At 39.3% G+C, this 23,416-nt stretch overlaps 1 protein-coding gene and 1 long non-coding RNA gene across 2 annotated transcripts in view; both read left to right on the top strand.

Annotated features, from left to right (window-relative positions):
* Positions 1–617: 617 nt before the first annotated feature.
* Positions 618–18,421, top strand: LOC109635942 (rab11 family-interacting protein 2). Its single transcript, XM_020097429.2, has 6 exons — positions 618–781; positions 2,053–2,617; positions 6,513–6,919; positions 7,931–8,285; positions 10,734–10,806; positions 13,603–18,421. The coding sequence occupies exons 2-6, from the start codon at positions 2,265–2,267 to the stop codon at positions 13,825–13,827; spliced, it is 1,413 nt and encodes a 470-aa protein (XP_019952988.1). The 5' UTR covers positions 618–781; positions 2,053–2,264; the 3' UTR covers positions 13,828–18,421.
* A 2,700-nt stretch (positions 18,422–21,121) lies between these two features.
* Positions 21,122–23,416, top strand: part of LOC138413661 (uncharacterized) — a 69,999-nt gene continuing 67,704 nt past the window's right edge. Inside the window, exons 1-2 of the long non-coding RNA XR_011246074.1 lie at positions 21,122–21,963; positions 22,805–22,868. This is a non-coding gene — a long non-coding RNA (uncharacterized lncRNA). The remainder of the gene's footprint in view (positions 21,964–22,804; positions 22,869–23,416) is intronic.

Genomic DNA, 23,416 nt, shown 5'->3' with positions numbered 1-23,416 from the left:
ATTTACCTCTCAAGTAAAGTGCACCCCCGAGCACACAAGCGCGCGCACACACACACACACAGTCACACACACACACATACATACATGACTGTCTCTTCCAGAGGAGAATGTGTTGGATAAAATCATTTATATCTTCTCTCATTACTGCACAACTAAAAAACCTTTCTTTATATATCGTTCTAAACCAACAGCTAAATTTCTGTTCTTTCTGATGTTACTTCTTTTCTTTTAAACTTGACATTGTCATTTTGTGTATTCAAGGTTTTTGTAGTTGAGTCCTGCCTTCTCAGGACGTGGGGTTTGAATGCACTTTTAGCTTTTTATTTTGATTGTGTATTTACTAATCTTGCAGACTATTAATCATTTTATAAAGTTTTACTATGTTGTGCTCTCATCTTCATTGATTTTAATGGTTTCAATTGTTCATGTTTAACTTGTACAGCACCTTATAACTCTGTTTTGAAATGTATCATATTTATTATAATGACTTTATTCGTGTTATTGTTATTTCACATACCTTTGCAGCCACGCTTTCTATGGCGGCGCAGCTCTTCAGACCACCTTTACATTTTTTTCCGTTGACGCTTGAACTTTCACCTGCGTGCGGAGGAAGTGACGTCACACCAGGAAGTAATGCTCGCTGCTGGCCGACAGCAGTGAACACACAACAGCAGCAGCAGCATCAACATTAGCAGCAACACTGGCTGGAGTTTTGTGGTTAAGCCACCGCATGAACGTGTGAAGAGCTGAATGTCCTCCAGCCGCTGAACATGCCACCGAGGTGAGCAGCTGTGTGAGTGACAGAGAGATGCTGTGTGTGTGTGTGTGTTAGCTCAGCAGCTAGCCGCATAGGGCTAACGTCAACCTGCTGTGTGAGCTACTGTCAGCAGCGAAGCTTAATGTAAACCTCATGGATTTCAGTCGCTTTACAGAACAACAAGACCGTGGCAGCCAGCCGACGTGAAATAACACGTGGAAGGATGTACAGTTAGAGGGAAACCAAACCTTTGTGTTTGTCATGTAGCTGCATCAGTTGTTAATGTAGTTTTCTGTTATATTAGTGAATTGGATCCAGAGTTAGCTTCAAGTTGAAAAGCAGAGATGGACTGAAAACATGGGTCATTCAGAGATAAAACCTGGAGCAGTGAAAAGAGACACTGACAGCACTCATGATCATCTGAGTGCAATATCAGAATATAATCTTAATCTCAGTCAGAATGATCAAAAGTGAGATCAGAAGTAGTTTGGTTTTAGTTAGAATATTTAGAATCTTAAACAATCATCAAATCACCCCACTGAGTCCGTCACTAATTCATTGGACCAACACCTACACTAAATGTGTCACTGGGAGAGATCCGCCCTCTCTGAGTTGCAAAGACCTTTGTATTGAAAGCGTCACATAGCAATATCTTTGTTTGTTTTTTAATGTTACAATATTTTCCGAGTTTACTTTTAATCCACAGGATTTCCTCAGGGTCTTAGAAAGTCAAACATTCAATATCAGAATTTTAGGCATTACAAAATCTAAAATATAGAGTCATCAAATTAAATACCTAGGTAGGTTGTAATTATGCCAATGTTCATTCTGCTTTAAATTAATTTAAATTCTTAAATGTATTGATGTATTTTTAATGTTTCTATGTGTTGTATTCCTTTTTAAACGATACAGATATTAGAACATAGTAATAGAAACTACACAGGCCAACGTGGAACTGATTACTAATACCTGACAAACACCCAGGTCAAGTGTAATAGCGGCGTGTTGAGGGTTTTTCCCTACGAGGCCACTTCACTTTATTAACAATTAAGGGGAAGTTTGAGTAACTCTGTGACTCAAATATAATTTTTTGTACCTGTTGACTTAAGTTTGATTCATTATGGTCTTAAAATGTCTTAAATCTAACCTGTTGAAACCTGCAGAAACCCTGTTCAAGTGACTGCCACCAATTGTCTGAGATCATAAGCTGAGTCATTAGCTGATTCCATGAGTCATGTTATGGTTCTGGGAAAGATTGTGATGTGTTTCTGTTTCTTTCTTCTTGTCTTTTTTAGATGACTCACCGGTGGCTTGGACATCTGTGAATCCTTAAAAGATGAGGCTTGCTTGTAATGATAGTTACTGTAGGAACAAACCACACTGACATGGACAACAAACTAAAGCCAATCATGACTTGCTTTTTTGCACATCACATTCACTAATTAATCAAACTGCATTCATCATTAGATAGTTTTGAATGGCTCTCAGTTAATAACCAGTGCTGACAATGTCACTGGGTGAGCAGTCTCAGAAGTGGTTTCCAACCCATGTCCAAGCCACAGTTCTTCAAGCAAGCGGTTTACAACCCAAGGGCAAAAATGGCACCAATGATGCCTACACTATCATTCAGCTGGGCAAGGAGAAGTACTCGACGTCAGTGGCAGAGAAGACACTCAGTCCAGTCTGGAGAGAAGAAGCCTCCTTTGAGTTACCTGGTCTGCTTATGGAGGGCAACCCTGAAGTGTACGAACTCTGCCTCATAGTGATGCATCGATCCCTGGTTGGGATGGACAAGTTTCTGGGTCAGAGGTCCATCAATCTCAATGAAATCTTTGATAACAAGGAGAGAAAGAAAACTGAGTAAGTAACATATACTGTAGCAGTTAAGTCCAAGATTTCATCTTAGCTGGCTCGGACATGAACTGTCACATATGAAGAACGCAGCAAGAGATTATTCGCGTCAGACGTGTTGCATTACATTACATTTCAATTAGCTGACACTTTTATCACAGGCGACTTACAGTAAGGTCACAACAACAGGAAAATGTCCAGAACATTCGGATGAGGAGTGGTGCCTGGGTAGAGCATTTAGGAGGCAGACTGTTACGTATAAAGCACATAGTATAAGCACAGTGTTTTGTTTTCTACACTGAAGTCTGCATTAATCATCAAAAACTCTCAAATATGATTATCTTCTACATGTATAGCTCCTCTTTTTCATCCTGTGATATTTGTGTTCTTCTAGTGGACATACTGGGACATTCTCCAGACATTATACCAAGGATGTGACAGGAATATATCTGGAGAATATCTGAAACAACTGACTGGAACATTTGCTCAGATACAGCTCCTCCATATAATTTCAGGAAATTGTCTGGAGTTCAGTGCCTGTGTGAACTCAGCATAAAAGGCACATAATTGCACAACAAACCGTACATCTCATTTAACTAAACTCAGCAAAAAGTGAACTACCATTAATCATATAATATCTGTACAGTCATTGCAATGCTATGATTCTTACTTCTTTACATCCACTGTCACTGATCTGAGTGGTGGTTGTTTTTATCTTGAATTTTGATTGAGCACATTTCATACTGGGCCGACAGTATTCGTTAAGTATTTTAGCTCTTTTCTATGTTAGACTTTTACAGCATACATGTGCAGTTCCAGCTCGTGCTTATGTTTCAGTGTACTGTTGTAAAAGGAACAGACTTTTCAGAGGAAGTGGAAAATATTTGCGGAACTATTCCAGTCATAAGTGGATTACAGCAGGGATATATATGTTGTTACACACTGTCACATTCCCATAGGTTGCATGTGTTATAATCTATATTAGGCTACATATGCCACTAATGACAGTGTGCTGAGCAGTGCGTGTTATATTCTGTACTCTTGTTGTCAATTAGGTGGATGACTTAACTTTTTTAACACTGCGTGGTTTAAATGCCATTGCATTGTCCTTTATTCTCTTTTTATAATTGTTTTAGAAATACATTTTATTGGAAGGATCTGGAAAGCCCAGTAGGTGAATTGGTCCAACAGAAACTCCAGATTTCTTTCTTCTCTAGCTTTAAACTGTTTAACACAAATGTCCCACACAATTCATACACATTTATTAACCAAACAATGGTCGAGCATTATTTTTCTTCTATTGTTGGAGGCTGTGTAATGCATTTCCCTGCATTGTTGGGAAGTTCTTTTTAGCTTAATCACTGACTTGGTGTCTAGCAGTTGGCCTAATTGAAACTAGTGGAGCTGGCTAAACATGTCTTGTCAGTCACTCCTGTGCATGCTGTTGTTTTTACATGTGCAATGGGAACATGGCCTTTCCTTCAGAGCCAAAGGGACCTGGGTTTGAATCTTATCCTGGCGTTTTCTGAGTACATTTGTTTTTGTCATGCTTTACTTTTGTCTGAATGCTTCAAGCTCCTCCCTTAGTCCATAAAGTACAGAAGTCAGGTGAAGTGGAAACACTTTATGTTTCCCATCGGAGTGATTTTGGTGGCAAGTGGTGGCTGTGATGGGCTTCATCCATACTATTACATATTTGCCTGAAAATGCATTCACTCAGCTACTGATACACTTTGTGTCCACACTACTACAGAGATTTAGAGCCACTTAAAAAACGCTGCTAGTGCTGGCCCTGTTTTAGTTTGAAAACTCCAGGGCTTCGTTTTAATCTCTTGAAGAGCAGAAACTGAGATTTTTGGAAACAATGACGTAAACACAACAGCCTGCCGATTGGGTCTTTTCGATCATGACAGAACCTTTGCTGATTCTTCAGGGTCCTATCATATGACTCCTTTCGGAAGAAAACAACCGGCATTAGCCTCGGCTACCAGTGTAGAAGGCGACATGGATAATCAGTTACAAGTATTGCTGACCCTATTGTTTATATGCGTAGGATTATTTACAACTAACGCCCAAATGCTTCCTTTTGACACCTGCACACATGCCTTCCTGTTTGCATTAGAAAACACCATTTTCAAATGCAAACTAAGTAGTATAGATGTAGCCTGAATCAGACTTATCATAAACAGGTGACTTGTCTGTGCTGTCTACCTGCCTTATGTCCAGGGTTGTCGAAATAAGGGTTGTCCTCTTGTGAAATGACTGTGCTACTACAAATGAATAAAAGTAGAGTACATTAATACAACATACTGTACATACCATGACATCCTGATGAGGCAGTATTATACTTGGCCAAAGGTGAGAGTGTTGACCCTTACAAGTCCAGCACACACATGTTTCTTAACCCTACATTAAGCAAACAGGAACAGAATAACTAAACTGGATCTGGTGCTAATTAGGTCTCTGCAAATTTCAACATGGAAAGACGTTACCACACTTCCTCTCTGCCCATCAGGTGGGAGAATCACAATATTTTATAATCAGTGTGGATGGGTTTTATTTGTTTTAGGTGCCTGAGCCGATGCAGCTTGAGGCCGTGCACTTTTTCAGCAGAGGTTCTGTAATGGATACACTCGCATTGCTTGTTGGCCTAATCCCACATGCAGGCATACTTGACAATGATGCCGGGACCCTCGATACTATATCCACACTCCACTGTGGGTCTGTGTTCACCGTGGATCCGTCCGCAGTGTTTTTGAACTGACATATTGGGGAGGAAAGCCTGTCTTGATATCTGAGTAGGCAGCCCATAATTATCGCACACCTGTGTTTGTTGATTGTGAGGAGTTTCCCAGCGGTCCGGGGCCGAGTGGGAGGATTGTGGTTCCAAGCACACAGAGGTTTATCTTGGCCTTGAGACACACGTGAGGTGCAGCCCCGGCCCCACGGCAGCGGCATGCTGTGGCCGCTGATCATACTGAGCGTGGCGCGCAGCCTGGGAATTAGACCCAGCAAGGCCTTTCATGACTGGCCTCCTGCGCCACGAGACAGTTTAGAATAGACCTCAACAGCTGCGGTTTTTAAAAAGCCAATACCAACACTTTTTTTGGATCATACAGATAACTGATATTTCATGCTGGAATTCAAGGAATACTGAAAGTTATATTAGCAGTGGTTTTAAAACAAATACAATTATGCAAATATGTTTCCAGATCAAGGGTTTTCTATTATATTGAACATTTAATTCTATTAATTAAACTGCACCATAATGGAGCCCACACACAGACATTCTCAGATGTACATTGACTGGTTTCCTATAGGACATTGTCACAAGCCCTAGAACATAGAGGCTGCATCTCATTAGCATGTGTGGGTCCTCGGTTGCCCTGCAACATGGCTTTGCAATATCCCAATTGCTTGTTGTTGCATTTCTGAACAAAGGCCAGATTTGTGCAAATGCCACTTCATTTTGCTCAGAGTGAAGGCATAAATCCCATTACTTCCAGTTGAAGAAGCAGAGAGGTTAAACAAATAGAAGCTTCGCAGCAGACTGAATTGCTCTATATTATTCAGCAGCAGGCCATCTCTTGCGTTCAGTTTTCAAAGAATAATGTTTATCCTCTGAATGATAAATTGCATTCTCACTTGTGTCAGGAAAAAGTTCAAATGATTTAAGCCCCTGCGTTTGTGTGTAGCCTTTGGATTAGTCTGCTCAAATTAGCCTTTTCACTGGTGTCCACAAAGAAGTAGGTAGAGCGCATTAGAGAGGATGTGGGCAATTTTTTTCCATTTGTCGTATTGTTTGATAGTGTAAGGACTTTTACTGCTTTCTGACTTTGAACACCCATCTGCCTGAATTATGTGTAATCAACTCACAATTTTTCACACTCTACTGTCTCTACAGCTGGTATTCCCTGGAGTCCAAACCGGGAAAGAAGAGGAAAGAACGAGGCCGCATCCAAGTCAGCATCCAGTTCATGAGGAACAACATGACGGCCAGCATGTTTGACCTCTCCATAAAGGAAAAGCCACGCTCGCCTTTCTCTAAGCTTAAAGACAAAATGAAAGGTCGTAAACATGACAGCGGCTTCGGTGACACGTCTTCAGCCATCTTGCCTCGCTCTGCCGCATGTGACTTGGAGCCCAGCCATCAGTCGTTTGCTCCAGACCTACAAACTGAGCCTGAAACAAAGGTCAAGAGACCACTACTGGCAGGGGCCCATAAACTCTCTGCGGCCCATTCCATGTCAGATCTCATTGGGACGCACTCCCGACCCAAACAGGACTCCATAAATTCAATGGAAGAAAGTGGTGAGGACCAAAGCTTTAATATTTTTAATCTTGTTTCACTAAAGCCATATTCAGACATGACCTGCAGGTAAAATCCAGAAAATTGGCTACGGAGTTTCCCCAGAGTTTGCCTTTCACACATGCACAACACAGCGAGAGGTTCTCTGCACAGTCGAGACAGCAACAAATCCTCCACATTATTCAGATGAGAGGTAGAGCAGCCAGGTGCAGAGGCAGGAAGTGACGTATTAACTCTGCTGCGTAGATCACATGAAACTCGGAATTGTCATTGTTGTGTCAAAACACTTTTTCAACATAAGATATGTGTTTTGATTATCTGGTGGTCAGTGTTGTTGTCAGGTGTTTTCTTGCAATCCTGTCAGACAATACAGGCCCATTGAGGTCATTTTAAAGTAGTACAATATATAGTTTCATAAATAAATGTCATAAGAAATCAGGCAACAATTAGAATGTTCTAATATTCATTGCCATCAACCCAATTTTTGCTCACTAAATGTAAACATAATCACAAAGGCAAAATAATAAGCATGGCTCAGCTCACTGTCCTCTCTGTCATGTCTCCCTGCACATCTCCACCCCTCAGACATACATCTGAGGCAGTTACAATATGGTGATATTGAATTCAACATTTAGATCGTCATGCAGGAGAGGGGGAAACTATGAAAAGTTCTGAAGTAGGAGACACACAATTTTGGAGGGTTTAAATAATACAACAAGCCACCCTAAATTAAATTAGTGCTTGTCGTAATTTGTATTGTCCCATTCGATTAAAGAGTCACATGGACGGCTTGGAAAAAATTCAAAAAAGTATTGATGGATATTATATCAGTGATTGTTTTGTCATTAAACAAGCCCGACCAGACCTTCAGGTTCTGTCACAAAGATCCCATGAACAAAACAGTATAGTTGAATTTGTAGAATTTTAAGAGTGTGATCAGTTCTTTCCATAGAATTTTTTTTTTTATCACAACTTAATCGTAAGCTAATGTCCTGCTTTTGATTTCTCATCAGGGAGTACAGGTGGACCTCACAGGCGTTCCCAGAGCGAGATGCCAGGCTATCAGGACGGCGAGGCACACAGTGACCCTTTTACTGATATCAGTGACACCCTGCCACAGAAGTATGCCACGCTCCCACGCAACCGCAACCCATTTGAGGGGGAGCAAGGGCAGCTGTGGGACCGTACAGAGCGGAAGGAGAAAAAAGAGAAGGTCAGCCTACTGGAACGCGTGACGGGAAAGAAGGAAGGCCGCAAGACCAGCAACGGGGGCCGATCAGGCAGCTCTGGAGACCTGCGTTCCCCCAACCCCTTTAGCGGCGAATCAAAAGCAGACACTAACCCGTTCAGCTCCAACTACAAAGTCCGGTAGTTCCCTTTCTTTCATTTACTCTGCTTGGCCTTTTCTCATGTATGCTGTGTTAAGTTCACATCACAGAAGGTTTTCAGCTGCCCTTTCTTCATCAGGGTGGTGCCTGAGGTACTTTCTGGTTTCCTTATAAAATCAGTTGATACATGAATCATAGACATTAGAGATGTTCCGATATTGATACCAGGAAATTCCTCCGATATTACAGAAAATGCTGGGTCGGGCATCGAGTAGGTAAATCGTAAAAATCGATCTGATACAACATTCAAAGTATTTTAGCTTCACCCAGATAAAACTTTCACTCCCAGCAGTTGTGTTGTACTACTACCACCAAGTAAAAAAGTACTTGGCCGTAGTAGTACAACACAACTGCTGGGAGTGAAAGTAGCAGTGAAGAAGCAGTGATTTCCAGGAGTGTAGCGTGAGCCAGAGGTAGCAGTTTGGTAATGTTTCCACTGGATAGTCCCCAAAATAAAACTGGGACTTGTACAGTGTGCAAGACTGAAGTTTCAAGCTATTTGAAGAAAGTTATTGTCGTGACTTCCTAGATTTATTTATTCATGGTCTTTTGCAGTTATGATTGTCAGACTAGATAATAAAATAAGTTCTGTGACATTCATTCTTTGTGTGTATTTGTCTATCAAAGGGTTTAACCTGGCCCAACAACAATGATAGCAATCATTACTTCAAAAGGGTTAGTAGCATATGCTGTTAAAATATATTAAATAAGTTGTAAATTTGTTTAATGCAGTGGTATCGGAACTGTATCGGAAAGGGAGCTTTGTTTGGCAACATCTTCATAGATACTTCTACAATACAACCAATATTACAGCCACCTTTTCATAATACATTATAATTTAACAAATACAACTTGTTCTCTTTCAAACTCAATTTTCAAAACACAGCATACCCAAATCTCTTCAAATATTTCTGCTCTTTGAGAAAAAATATAATCCAGAGACACAAAAAAGTCTGGTTCCTCATATGGAGCATACTTCCCCTTGAAGGAGTAACTGAAATGTCCCTCTGTGTGGTTAAAATGAATGTACAGTAAATGCTCATGTGTATTTACAGTTCCCTATTTCTACATATTCCATTCATTAACATTTACAAACCATTGACACTTAAACTTGTTCATAGTAATTTTAACATTTAGGTGACTAAGAAACTAACTTCCTAATATGTTCCACTGAAATATCCTATTTTTCCATGTGTTATCTTTGGTTCATGGTTAACATCTGTACAGCAGTGGATCTTATACTTTTGCAGCCTCTCACTACTATTCGTCCTTCCTCCTTTTCCATATACATCTCAAACTCCAAAAAAGGGATCCTGCCCCATGAGACAACCATTGCACTGCAGGATATTGGTTACTACATTCTCGTAAAGTTTGAAATACCTTGTTGATTGAAATCCCCCAACTCCTTATTCTGTTTTCAAGTATTGTTTAAACATCTCCACAGAGCTGGCTCCATCTATTTCCTGTGTTACATAAAGAGTTGGTGAGCGCTGTGGCTAAGTTCTGGTTTATCAGAGTGGAAGGTGTCATTAGTGGCTCTTTAGAGAGCCTGGGCTTGATAACAGAGCCCTCTGAGCTATAGTAATGAGATCCTCTGCAGAGATAGACCACCCAATTAACCACTTATCTCTGGAGGCACTAGTCCATCATCTTTACTGCTGCCTTTGTCATGCAGTAGCTCAGTGGTCACTTATAATGTGGTGCAGGAACATAAAAAGGTTCAAAGCGCAGTTTTTATTGATGAGCTTATTCACAGCTGCAGCAAAAATAAACAGATAACACAGATTAGGGGTGACATTGATTGTGCAATACTGTCATCACTGTAATGAATCAATAGCCTAATTATATTAAAAAGTGGAACATAATCACGATATCAACCGATCCCAACCTTAATGTTTGGCTTTTCAGTTTTTTTCCGAACCTGATTTGAGCCCAATGCAGTTAATATAAGCTGCACTGAGTTCGTGTCTCTCTCTCGCTGACACACTTGGGTTTTTCTTCTTTTCACTCAATACAGACATGTGCTGTATAATTAATCAAGTAGATAACCCAATGTGACAGAACCCAGAATTATGAGGTGGCAACCCGCACCCAGGCCAATACCAGTGAGCAGACAACCAGCACCAGTGGAGCACATTCCAAAACCATGCCAGTGTCACTCCATGCATCATCTACTGATGCCAGGCCATATACGATACAACTCGTAAGAGATGGAAAGCTATCATGGACAGGATAGGCTTCTCCCCCCAAAAGTATTAAATAAAGTAATACCCTGATATAATACAGTCATCGTCTTTTTTCACCATATTCTCTTAAATATCCATATTTCCTTCACAGCCACTGTTTTAGTATAGTATTTATCAATCCCCCAAATATAAACTGTAATGTCTTCATTTGAATACTGACTTTCTGTATAATTGCTTTGCAGTGATAAAAAGTCAACAGGAAAAGAAGACATCACCTTTGGCCAGAAGAAGAAGGACGTATACGTTAAGAAAAAAGTAAGCCAGGCATCATAACCTTTTCTCTGTTTGTCAGGTGATGTTGTCACACGTTGTCAGTGACAGCGACTGAGATGAAGAAAAAAAACTGGATAAATGACTTCAACAGTTGCAACTGTGTCATTACTCCTCGTGCGGTGTCAAGCATATTTTTAGTTGAGAACACAAAGTTTCATTTGTCAAAGCAGCTGGTGACACTGATCTCTGAGACCTCTGAAAATTCAGATGTGCCACTCAACTAATTAGCAGCTGCACACATCGGTCATCATGTCTGATCCGATCATAATTTGAAGTGGTGTGAAATTTCAGTCTGTAAGGTCAGGCACAGTGGTGTGTTGCACCGGTTCTGTAATTGGAGTATTTTTTGTTGTTGTTGAGAAGAGGTAAAGAAGTGGAGTTTGTTTTTAATGATTATTACATCATTTGTTCATGCCATTTTACCCCGAGTTGTATTTTCTATAAATTCTTTTTGCATTTCCAATTTACAAAGAAATAAAATCTTTGCAGACTATTACACAGCACAATTGGTATATTATGAGGGAGCAGTGGGAGCAGTAGCCTGAGTGACGCCTAAATGAGAAAGAGAATGCTGATAATGGCTTTCCTCACCTTTCTCTGTGGGTGTTGAGGGCTGTCGGTACCACACGTGCCCCTCTGCATGCCGCGGTGCCTTGCCGAAATGGCAGCTCCCGTTTCCTCCGCTTCAAGGCCCTAATTAACCACATGCAGTGGGGGGGAGGGAGGGCAGTGTGAGAGATTTCAAAGCACAGAGCATTTAGATTCTCAAAGCTGAGCTCATTAGAAACTGTAATGACACAACTGGAGAATGCCAAGTGGGCGCCTTATCTTCTCCTCACTACTGATCGTGGAAAAACGGTCATCATTACTTCGCCAGTTCATGGTCATTTCCAGGCCTTTGTCACCAGCCGCTAAAGCTCCTGATTATTATGCTGTATGTGTGTATGTGAGATAGGGAGGAAGAGAGCATGCATGTGCACGTACACATGCTTGTATATGAAACCAACATTCACTTCCATGTGGCCGTCAGCTCTCTTGTTGCTGCTGTAAATGGTTTAAGTGTAGTCTTTTGACTGTGTGTGAGGAATAGGTTACCAAGCTCTGGTCTTGAAACCTTCCTTACATTGGACATTTAATCTCTATGGCAAATATTTCATTTTGGTTTGTGTCGCCCCACAGTAGCCTCTGTGCTGTTAGGAGCGATAAGATACCTGGTAAGCAGTCCCGCTCCAGGTCTCTCCCTGCATTGTCTTTAGCCAGCAGTAGAAGCTTGAATGGTGCATGGGAGTGGAAGCTGATAAGTGTGGTATTTTAAACAGGGTGAAGGCTTTGCTGCTCTATCCGTTCGGGGGAGGATGACCAGCACTGAAGCGATAAAGTGGTCCCTCATTAAAAACGATTACAGCCGCTCTCGTACCCGCGCAATATGATCTGCACATACTGTACCATGCTGCGCCGTCCAAATAGATTGTCCTCAAAGAGCGAAACTGGGCTTGGGTTGCATCCTTGTTTTGATATTTATTAGCCGGACCTTTAATTGCAGAAATATGCCGTCTGGTATTCCCCCCTCAAAACAAAGATTACATTTTTAGGGTACATCTTTTTGTTAACTACCAGCAGGTCTACTTAGAAAGGTCATGGTTTGTGATACATAAAACTAAAGCTGAGTTCACACTACATGACTTTCAAAGTCAGCTGATTGCTGCGCAGTACACACTACATGACTTCTTGACGTGTGATTCTTCAGTCATTGTTGCAGTTCATACTACATGACTGACTGGTGACCAAGGGTTGCAAGCAACATGATCCTTCACCAGTAGAAATCCCTGACCGGTCTTCAATGTACGTTAAATCACGAAAACAAACACAAAATAAGACTCTGGTGAATCAGGTGATCTCCCTGCTATCCTGCTCAGAATGACACATCAAGCTGGAGGAGTTGAAACACTTCAGTGGGCATCACAGGATGGATTTTTTTGTCCTAACTAATCCAAGCCAGACCCGAACCTGACCTGTTTTTTTTACTGTCCCAACCCACCACATGTCCACTGCAGTCAAAATAAGCCCAATGAGTTTGTGCTCCTGTCCCTCACACACATTGTTATTGCTTGATTTCTTTATTTAAATGTAGAAAATCAAAGGGGCACCTCACCACAGGTACCCTCACCTCTCTCACCCTGTCCTGCGCTCTGATAGCCTGGAAATGTCACAGACTCCGACTAAATTTCCATGCAACATCCGGCTAGCTTCTCTGATCGCTTCTTTGAAGAGTTCGCACATGGATAAAATCGTGCAGTGTGAACTAGGCTTAAAGAAACAACTCAAGATGCTAGCTGCTCACTGTAGAGTCGAAGTCAAGTCCCATTAGAGAAGTTAAAGTGCTGATATGTTACTAACACTGTTTGACAGTTTTAGATCATAACATCTGCCACATAAATCAGTGAGATGACAGTGTGATCTCCCTGGAGAACAGTCTCATCGTAACAGCTCTCGTTTAGCCTTTATTAGCAACAGAGAACAAGAGATAAACACATGACAGTTTGTCACATTAGGTTTTCACGGCTAATTAGTTTATTTTCTCTGTCGTATTGTGAGCGCACTCAAAGGGTAACTTTACTTCTGCCTCTGTTATCAGATGCTGACATTTCAGATCATACAACAATTTTAGTCTACTTTTACAAAACATTTCTATGCATAATATGGTGATTATGGAGCTCGTAACCTCAAAATCTGTGGGGGTTAAACTGAGCCTTCACTTTTTTTTTATTATTTTTTCAGGAGCTGACAAAGGAGAGTGTGGCGGCCTATAGCAACTTGTCCTTTGAGGAAGTTGTGCAGGAACTAATCAAGCAGAAAGAAGTGGTGAAAAAGAAAGACGCCCACATCAGGGAGCTGGAAGACTACATCGACAACCTCCTAGTCCGCGTCATGGAGGAAACGCCAAGCATTCTGCGGACACCATATGAGCCAAAAAAGAAGGCGGGTAAACTTAATAAAAAATAGTAAGAAGCCAAGAAACATGAGGATAAAAATTTACAAGTAAAGTTTAAGTGGTAGCTTATGTATCAGTATCATATGGTAAAATAACTGGGAATAAATGGGATTGATCAAGGCCAAAATTTATGATTGAGCTATGTTCTAACATTTTTACTCGATGGAGGTGGTTCTTAAATACTTTTTCAAAAGGTTTTGGTTATTTTAGTTCTTTTAGTTTCTTCCCCTCTTTGTTTGACATTCCTATACATCCATTTTCAAAACTCTGGATACTTGCAGTTTATTTTTAGGTACTTAAACAGGATATCTGGTATTCATCAGCTAATTCAAATCAACTCAAATCCATATTTTGTGACAAAGATGAAGCTTAGCTGTATTGAATGCACTTGTGAACCTACAGAGGTCTGTTGCACACAGCTGCTATCATCTGTCCAGAGGCTCTTAAGGTGCAGCCAAATTCATGTTTACCAGATGTAGCTGTAGTTGTGTGCTGTTTGCTGAAAGACGGTCGAGTGGTTGCGAAGAAAGCTTTAGGTGCTGTGTTTATACTCGAGCAAAACTCTTAAACACAATGCCTAAAATACTGCGCACATTTAGCAGAGGCAGTGTTGATTTTGTTGCAAGTCTCCTATTCTGAGGCTCTTGGCTGCAAATGTGCATGAACTCTGCTCTCCTGAGTGATTTATACGGATTCTTAGAAAGAGAGTTATGATGAGAAGTTGCTGGACAGTATCTGGTTTCTCTCTAGCTTACTGACTCATGTTCTTCTTTTCAAAGAACAAATGTACATCCCTTTTATTGTTTGCTGACTTTACATTCTTTATTTTATCTGTGACGACTATCAAATAACTTTCTTGGACCGAGGATCTCATGTTCACTTGTTGAAGGTAATCGTTTTTACTTAAGCTTTAAGTGCAATAATCATGACCTAAGCATTTTGTGTTATATATTCTGCTGGAAATGCTCATGTTTACATTTCAATCACATCTCTTAATATTGATTTGATTCTTTAGAAAAGCTTGGGAGTTCTTTGTTACAGCCTACATTGATTTACATGCCTTCATTTCCTCCAAATACAGTTTTAGCTGAAGATTGTACTTATGGTACAGAGCGGCACTTGCATATCTTCTAAACAAGCATTTACACATGAATATTATTTTGAATGTATTTGTAATGTATGCTACAATACCCCAATCCCCCCTCTCTCACAACCTGTTCTACTGTAACAACACTTTATAGTTAGTATAAATCTAAAAAGAAGCATTTTCATATGTTATGGACTTACAGATACACTTTTTTTATATGTTATTCACATAAGCATTCGTATGTTTACTGTTACTGAAAATCTTATAACAGCGCCATAGTGTACCGCTATTTGTTTTTTCCATTACCAAAAAAGTCCAAATTCATATTGATGAAAGTCTTTGCCAAGCATCACCCATAGCACTGACAGTCTATATTATGTTCCCTGTCCTCATTTCACAGTTTAGTGTCATCTCATACATCGCGTCAATCTGTGATGCTAATGCCATAACAACATATGTTGTTTCCATGTTAAACAGCGCTTTGTTATTTTGTTTCAGTTACTACTGAACTAATGTTATGCTGACCTATGGAGCAGCTGTGGAATCACACTACTGGTACTTAAATGAGCTACATGACTATCTTTTTAGGTTTTGGTCTCACAAAGAGGCCGTTCCTTGTCCATGTTCAACAATAGAATAGTCATTTAGTGATGTTTGGGGTTTACATTTTGAATTTGTTTATTTTTTACTTCCTGGAAAGCAGCTTCATGAACAGTGTTAAATATGCTTTGTATTATCACAGTTACTGTCCTTTACTGAAAATTGCGCACCATTTTTAATGATATATCTACAATCTCTATTAGATGATGATCATTCTTGTCCTGTTGCTGGTATTAATTCTGCTTTTTAATCTGTTTAGTAATTACTTTCCAATCTAAAGTCTTCTGACCTTTACACTGTATGATACAAAATCACAGGTGAGAGAAAGTGCTACACTTTTTCTATAGAATGTCAACAGTCAGAAACAACTCGATTTCCTTTTTTATGAATGTTGCACCAATGAGAAACACATATTGTCTTGTGCCGATTATTATAATTTTCTGCTGCTGCGATAGAAGTTATTTCCTCTGAAGGTACGTCATCTCTTTTCTGCACTTGAATCCTAAATCTCGTCACTGAATGTATTCTGGTAGGGTTTGAAACGCGTCATTTTGAAATGTATAATATACAGTTCAATAATCAGGCCAATTGAACCCTGCTTGCCTTTGAAGTATTTGGTGTATCCAAAGAGATCATTTCATGGGTGATTTTCTTTTTCTTTCTTAGTTCTTCGTTTTGTCAGACAAAACTTTCCTCTGGACATGAAGTTTCTGTCCATACATTTTATGCGATGATGTGACATAAATGCTGGGGAAATTCCCTTGTACTGGAAAAAGATAATTTGATCTGCACATATTTTTTGTAAAGCCAAAAAGGTTTGAATCAGTTTGTAAAACCCTGAGTATTATGATACTAATTAAGAAGATATGTGGACACGAATCTGTTTTCCATTGTAGAAAGACTTCTCACTGAATGCCTTCCTCCGTGTGTTGAAGTGTAAACTGTCTTATGTTACAGGCTTTAACAACTGCTTCAACTAGTCTGTTTTTTTTTTTATTGTTAACCATGGACCTTGCTGAGCTCTTCATACTTGGCTACATGGAGTGTAGTTACCTCACCTACCTTGACTTCTTGCACACTGTTAAACGTTTGAAAATGTGCTTCCTGGGGATTTATTCTGATTATTCAAACGTCATTTAATTGAAATTTCAAAAGTTGGAATAAAAGTGTTTGCCACTGATCTTTGATTATGAGTTAAACTGACATTTACAAACTTTGATTTAATTGCAATACTCAGGCTTTTTACTAGATTTTTTTTTTTTGTCGCTATGAGTAATTTCTCTTGCTAAAAGAGCATGTAATCCTGGAAGTGACATTTTAGTTGAGGTGATTTTGTTCATCATAAGAGAAAATGGAGCAGGTGATTTACACCCATGTCTACAATGTTCTCCCGTTGCATTGCTTGAATGATGAAATTACAAAAGAAAAGGCATTTGATGTTGAATGCATTTGGACCCTGAGGTTATTTAGTTCAAATGAAAAATGAGGGGTGAGTACTTTGAATTAATTAATTTTCCCTGCCATTTTTTACCTTTTAGCTTGATTGCTGCATTGGCTTTATGCTTTAATATAATTCGGTTCTTTAGTAGATGTCAGTCTGAAACACAAATCTAAATGAAAGGCATTTTCAAATCATTTTGTGCACAACAGTGCAGTGTAAAGCGGTGCACAAAAAAGCCTGCATCATTATTATAGTTCTTCCTTGCCTCTTTGCATAACATTTGTCATACAATTAATGGCAGTGTCTAAATATGCAAAGCACTGAACATGCTTGGAGGCAAATTTTCCTAAAAGATTGGGCTTGTAATTTAAGTTATAGAGACTGTGTTGCACAAGCATTAAGTAAGTGTTGTAGGTGAGTGTCCGCCCCATCCTAAAAAATAAAAACAGTACAAACCTATGGTGAAATAAATTTTCCCCCATGTTGACGAAGCATGCATTGAACCTTTTGATGAAGATGACATAAAGCTGAAGTCGGATCTCACAATCCTCCTCTGGCAGTCTTTTTAAGTCCTCTGCTGATAATATGATGCTGCTTGCCATAGGCCACATACAGCTGCCAGACACTAAGACTTAAGTCCCAGCTAAATCCCCTGACGGTGCTTGTAATGTGGCACACAGTTTTGAAGGAAATGATGACTGTGTTTATAAAAGATCTTGCCAGTTAGCAAAGCTTCATTGAGTTTACAGAATTGTATGGAGGCTGGCGCTCGGAGGCCAACACAATTAAACATGTGTGCTGAGTTTAGTGCCGCAACATGGTGAAGACCTAAAATAAAACATGTTGGTTTACTAGTGAAGAAAGTCGAGTCGCAGTTGTACTGAGTCTTGCAGTGCATTCAGGTTCATGCCTTGTAATATAACAACTTGAATCTGTGTATTTGGATTCTTATTCTTATTTCTGCATGTTGATCACATGTTTTTATTATGTAACACTTTGTATAATTGCAAAATTATATGACATTCTCCTGATCTAGAAAAAATCTATTCCACTAAAACGGGTTTATTTTAAATCAAAACTCAACACACAACCTTTTATGTATTTAACTCTGAACTGTTCTATGTGTACAAATGGACCTTTTTCAAATAAGGAATTAATGAAGAGTTTTTTTCCTTTTTTTCATATTTTCCCATGATAGCGAATATGCAAGACTTTCATACCTGGATGTTTGGGGACAAGAATGTATGGCTTTTATATTATTGTACTTCTGGAAACACACTGGGTCTGAATGGTCTTAATGCTGTATTATGACAACAGTGTAATGCTGTTAATGGCGATTGTATGTAAAGTGCCAACAAACGCACTAATTCATAAGAAGTTTGTGATTTACTCACTCTCAATGTGCTAAATTTTGAAACATTTACTTTTACATATTGTCATCACTATGATTATGATTAAATTCCAATGTTTCACTGGATGTGGTCTGAAAGGTGTGTATTGTCCTCTTCCACACACTCACTGTAAATGTACACTGCTGTCCTCCCGTTACTTCCTCTGTCAAGGAGGTCATATTTTCATCTCCCTTTGTTTGATCATTTGCACGATTACGGAAAAACTACTCAACCGAATTCCTCAACATTTTGTGGAGGGGTGGGGCATGACCCAGAGAAGAAACCATTAAATTATGGGTAAGATACAGGAATGTTTTTACACTTTCTTTAATATTGCTAGATATAGCATTTTTTGTTGATTCAGAGAATAATTCAAGGATCTTGATGGGAAAAATGGCATTTAGAGGGGACTGATATTTCTGAGTATGTGCAGTCACTCACAAAGGGGCTGTTGGTCCTTCGCAAAGGTTTGCAAATACTGAGAGCCATTCTGGTTCTTATTCAGTCTTTTTCTTTTAAAGCTGGAATGATAAATATTTTTACAAACATGAAATGAATGAGTTTTATAACAGGTCCTTACATTTGGCAGCAGATCTGGTTGATCTAAAACTCCAGTATAAATCTTATGCAAAGTGGATTTTTAAGGATAAATTAGAAGCCACTGTTAATTTACTATGATCTCATTTAAACCACGGTTAGTGATTTTTTTTCATTGTGCTGATTCATGTCGTGCTTTTGTTTCCTCCCTCCTCCAAGCAGCTCTTCCTTTTGTCCTGGAGAAATTCCCATGCCTTACTGGCAAAAGGGAGAAGTGGCATCGTTTGACAACTGAGTTGCAAGATTGCTTGTTAAAACCACTCGAGAAACACTTGCCTTGTTTACCAGCTGATGCTTTTGTTGCTTGGTTTGCTTCTCTGTCACGCTGCCACACAGCAGGTTAAAACATGACCTCTGTCCTGTCACCTCCAATGAGTAGTCCCTGAAGAGGTGCACCTCAACAGCGGAGCAGCTGCCAGTGCTCGCCACGGCACCACGTTAGATCTCCTGATGGAAGAAGCATAGCAGTGGTTACCATGGATACTGGGAATATACAAAATTACTCACAGCATCGCTCCTTTTATGACACACTCTTTGAAAGGTAAACGTGACTGAGACAGAGCAAAACCACGTGTGCTGAACTGAAGTACTGGATTGAAATTTTCCACGAAGCTAATGTCAGTAACATTTCAAGCAATACTCAAAGTTACTTTAAAGATATTTCTGCCTAGTAACAGAATTGGCTGCATCCATCATGATTAATTTTTTATCTTAGTGTGTTAACTTATCTGTCATGGGAGACACTAACCACAGTTAAGTGTGTAATTGGGCTTTATGTACGTGTCACCTGTTGTATTCATAAACTAATTGGCATACTCGTTACACATTCATCTGCATATTGAATTTCACAGGTCCCAGCTTTTGTATGGCAGTGGCACGTGCCATTTGAGTGCCTCCTTGCTGAAAGCCTGTTAGTTCCTTGTGCATTATATCATATTGCTGTAATTTGAGGAAATATCCAACAAACGTGTTATGTAAGATTCTGTGGGTGCAGAAGGGCCCACGCGTGCCAGAGAGGGCCACCCACAGGTCACCTGTACTGCCCTTTAAATATGGATGGGCGTCGCATCAGGGATCAATGTCACCCCGCACGCGTCTGTGAATGGAAGCGCCTCAGGCAATCATAGAGAAACTTATTAAAGAGAAGTTCAGCAGATGGATGAGGTGTTTTTCAGGGAAAAACCAGACCTATCTGGGCAGCTGGGCTGAACTTGTAGAATGATCGGGGGCCAGATGTCAAGGTTAACCCCTTGGATTCCCCAGAGTATGAGACCCCACCCATTCATCCGACGCAGGACTCTTTGTTGGATAGTTGACTAATCTGAATAGGTGCTTGGGATAAATCAGGTGTGGAACGTGCTGCAGATCCTGGCGTCGTGTATTGTATTGATGGCATTGTCTTCCTCTGATAGCCGCCACGCGTCTGGTATCAGGTGAACAAAGCCAGATGACAACCAGAGGAAAGAGGGGATCTGTCAACACTGAGCAGCCAACAAGGGGGCGAAGGATACAGACTTCACATTTAACATAGATGTACAGTCACAGTTCATACTGCACTGAAAAATAACCCCAAAGCATAGATAAATATTTAAATCCTCTTGTTACCAACTTTTTTATTTGCTTAAACACACTTTACAAGGCCAATAAAAGGACAAGTGTCAGGGAATCCCTAAAGGTTCAGTGTGTAGAGTTTTGTGGTGAATTTGAATGTTGCAGCTGAAAACCTCACCTAACATAAAAAACCTGTGGTAGCCTTCAATTTTTATGAACTCAAAAGGTGTTTAGTTTGTCCAGTCTGGACAACTGCAAAAAACATGGCGGCCTCTGTAGAGAGGAGCCCCTCCTGATGTAAATATAAAGTATTTAATTATAAAGGGGAAATTCTAGGGTAAAAAAACCACAATTTGTACAATTAATGAAACACACTAGAGAGAACATTGCATTAGACACTGGACCTTTAACACAATCAGCAGTGTGGTGTTGGTAAATTACGTTGATTTAACTTGGTAAGTATACAACAAAATATATTTTTAAAAAATTAAAAGACATAAGAAACAATACATTTTGTAATTTTTTATTTTATTTTGAGAATTAACTCTCAACTAAAATGTTGAGGAAAAACTTAACTGAAAGTTTTGAGAATATATCAAATACCGCACGCGGAATTAGTGAAATTTTAATCCAGAATTGATTATAGTATCAAATAAATTATTTTTCTTTCATGACAAACACGATTACTCGTCACCATTAGGATTTTGTGGCTGCATTGGTGCAAAGTGAAACAGCTTGTGATCATCGGATGCAAGGATAAACAGTCTATGGTTAAACCATCACACTCCCAGGATGCATCAGTGGCAGCTCACATCGCTGTCAGTCTCTGCTCCGACTGGACTCATGGACCAGAGGAGCAGACTCTGTTCTTGGCATCTCCACTTCATTCATGAAATAGTGTTTCAAGTTTATTATCAACGTTTCAACTTTAATGTCAAATGAAAAAAGTCTCCCTGTTCTAAGATGAATTAGATTTTATCCCTGAAAAGCAAAGGAACACAATGGTATACCTGTCTGCCTGCCTAATCTACACCTCCATGATGTACACTGTTTTATGCATAAGAGTTTATAAAGTGCATGTTTAAGTCCAAACATGTTTTCACAAATAATTCTTTAAGCCTTTTCACTGTCATCTCTTTATTGCTATTTATTCAGCAGTTTGCACCACAGTCTGTGGGCCACAGTGTGTGACAACTAACACTAATCTGTGTCTGCTCATAATTTATTACATTTCTAAATTGCAGAGAAGATTGTGGAAGAAAGGTTATCACCTATTTTATTTGTAAAAATCCTGTTCGGTGATGTAGCTAGCTTAGAGCTAGTTTAGCATCTTTAAGTGTTAGCCACCAGCTGTTAGTAAAGAGCTACATACCTGTGGTTTCATACCTGTGGTTTCACTTTAAATACGAACCTGAATGTTGTTCTGTTGACCAGACCACATTCTGCTTCAAACTGCACAATATCCACCGCTGACACTAAGGTAATGTTTCTGCAGCTCATTATTTAGCTGTCAGCTAACCTCGCTGCTGTTTGGGTTAGCAAACATTGTTGTTGTTAGCTAGACTGTAGCTTATTAGCATCTTTAGCTATCAGGCTGATTGGCTACAAACAAACTAGAAGTAAGAAAGTGCAGTTAGCGTTTTGCATTTTGTATTAAAATATTGTAAATCCTTTACTTAACATTTTTTATTCAACAGCTATGTTGCAAACTTTTAACATGAGTAAAATAAATAAGTAAGTTAAAATAAAATAAGACAAGAAAAAGTAAGTTGAAATAAAATTAGATAAAATAAGATAAGATTAGATTAGATAAAATAGACAAAAGTAAAATAAGATAAAATAGAATAAGTTAAAGTAAAGTAAAACAAAAAAAGATAAAATAAGATAAGTTAAAATAAAATAAAATAAGATAAGATAAAATAAGATTAGATAATCCTTTATTGGTCCCACAGGGGGACATTCAGGTTGCAGTAGCAAAGAGAACAAGCAAAACATAGATATCACATGCAATATAGACATTAGGAATTATTAAAATAAAATTGAAATTTATAAACAGTGTGGATATGCAAAGTTTGAAAAGAATATATACAATTCATCAGATTACATTCATTTATGATTGAATAGATGAAGGTTGTAGGATAACTGATAAAAAGAAGAGATTTTAAACCAAAGAAAACTTTAATGTGAAGTTTTAGTTCAGGGGATAATTTATACAAACAGTAATTATTTAAACACAAATGTTATAATTTATCTTAAGTTCTTACTCCTCTACACCGGTGTTGGTCCATCCTTCATACGTTGATACTTTGCGTTCTCTACAGGCCCGGCTGTTTTGAGGATCAGGTTGAGTTTGTGTCGGACCTTTCGTGTTTCTCGAGCAGGCTGGTGAGTGACTCATCTCATTGTCATTACCTGAAACAGCACGTGCCTTGGACTTATCACCTAAAACCGAGGAAACACGAGCTGTCAGCAGACTATAGGTTTGCATTTAGACATGTTTAGCATGTAATTGGCACCACAAAGAGCCTGTCAAAGGATCTTGGTCGTGTGAGAGCAGTGAGAAACTCTAACTGATGATCTCTGTTGGGTATTATCAAGAGTCAAGAATTATATATAATCATGATCCAGCAGAGAATTGCCATTACACAGTGAAAGCCTTGTTATTTTCAGACATTATGATCATGGCTCAGACTTCATATGTGCTCTCGGTATGTTCTTTCTGTGTGACAGGAGGTTAAAATTCCCCTTATCTCTAAAAAAATCTCTGTCAGTCTTGTTATTGCTGTGGGTTATTTTGCTAAGTTCACTATTTAACTATGATTTGTGATCTTCAACCTAGCAGCAGGCAGGCCGCTCACTGCTTTCGTCAAGCACAGTTGTAGTTTGCAGTGGATAGATCACATTAGAACTTTACTGCAATAGCTCAGTAAAGC

The sequence above is a fragment of the Paralichthys olivaceus genome, chromosome 14, assembly GCF_024713975.1.
Source record: "Paralichthys olivaceus isolate ysfri-2021 chromosome 14, ASM2471397v2, whole genome shotgun sequence".
NCBI lineage: Eukaryota > Metazoa > Chordata > Actinopteri > Pleuronectiformes > Paralichthyidae > Paralichthys > Paralichthys olivaceus.
Note: the sequence above shows the minus strand (reverse complement) of the source record. Positions and strands in the feature narration are given on the sequence as shown.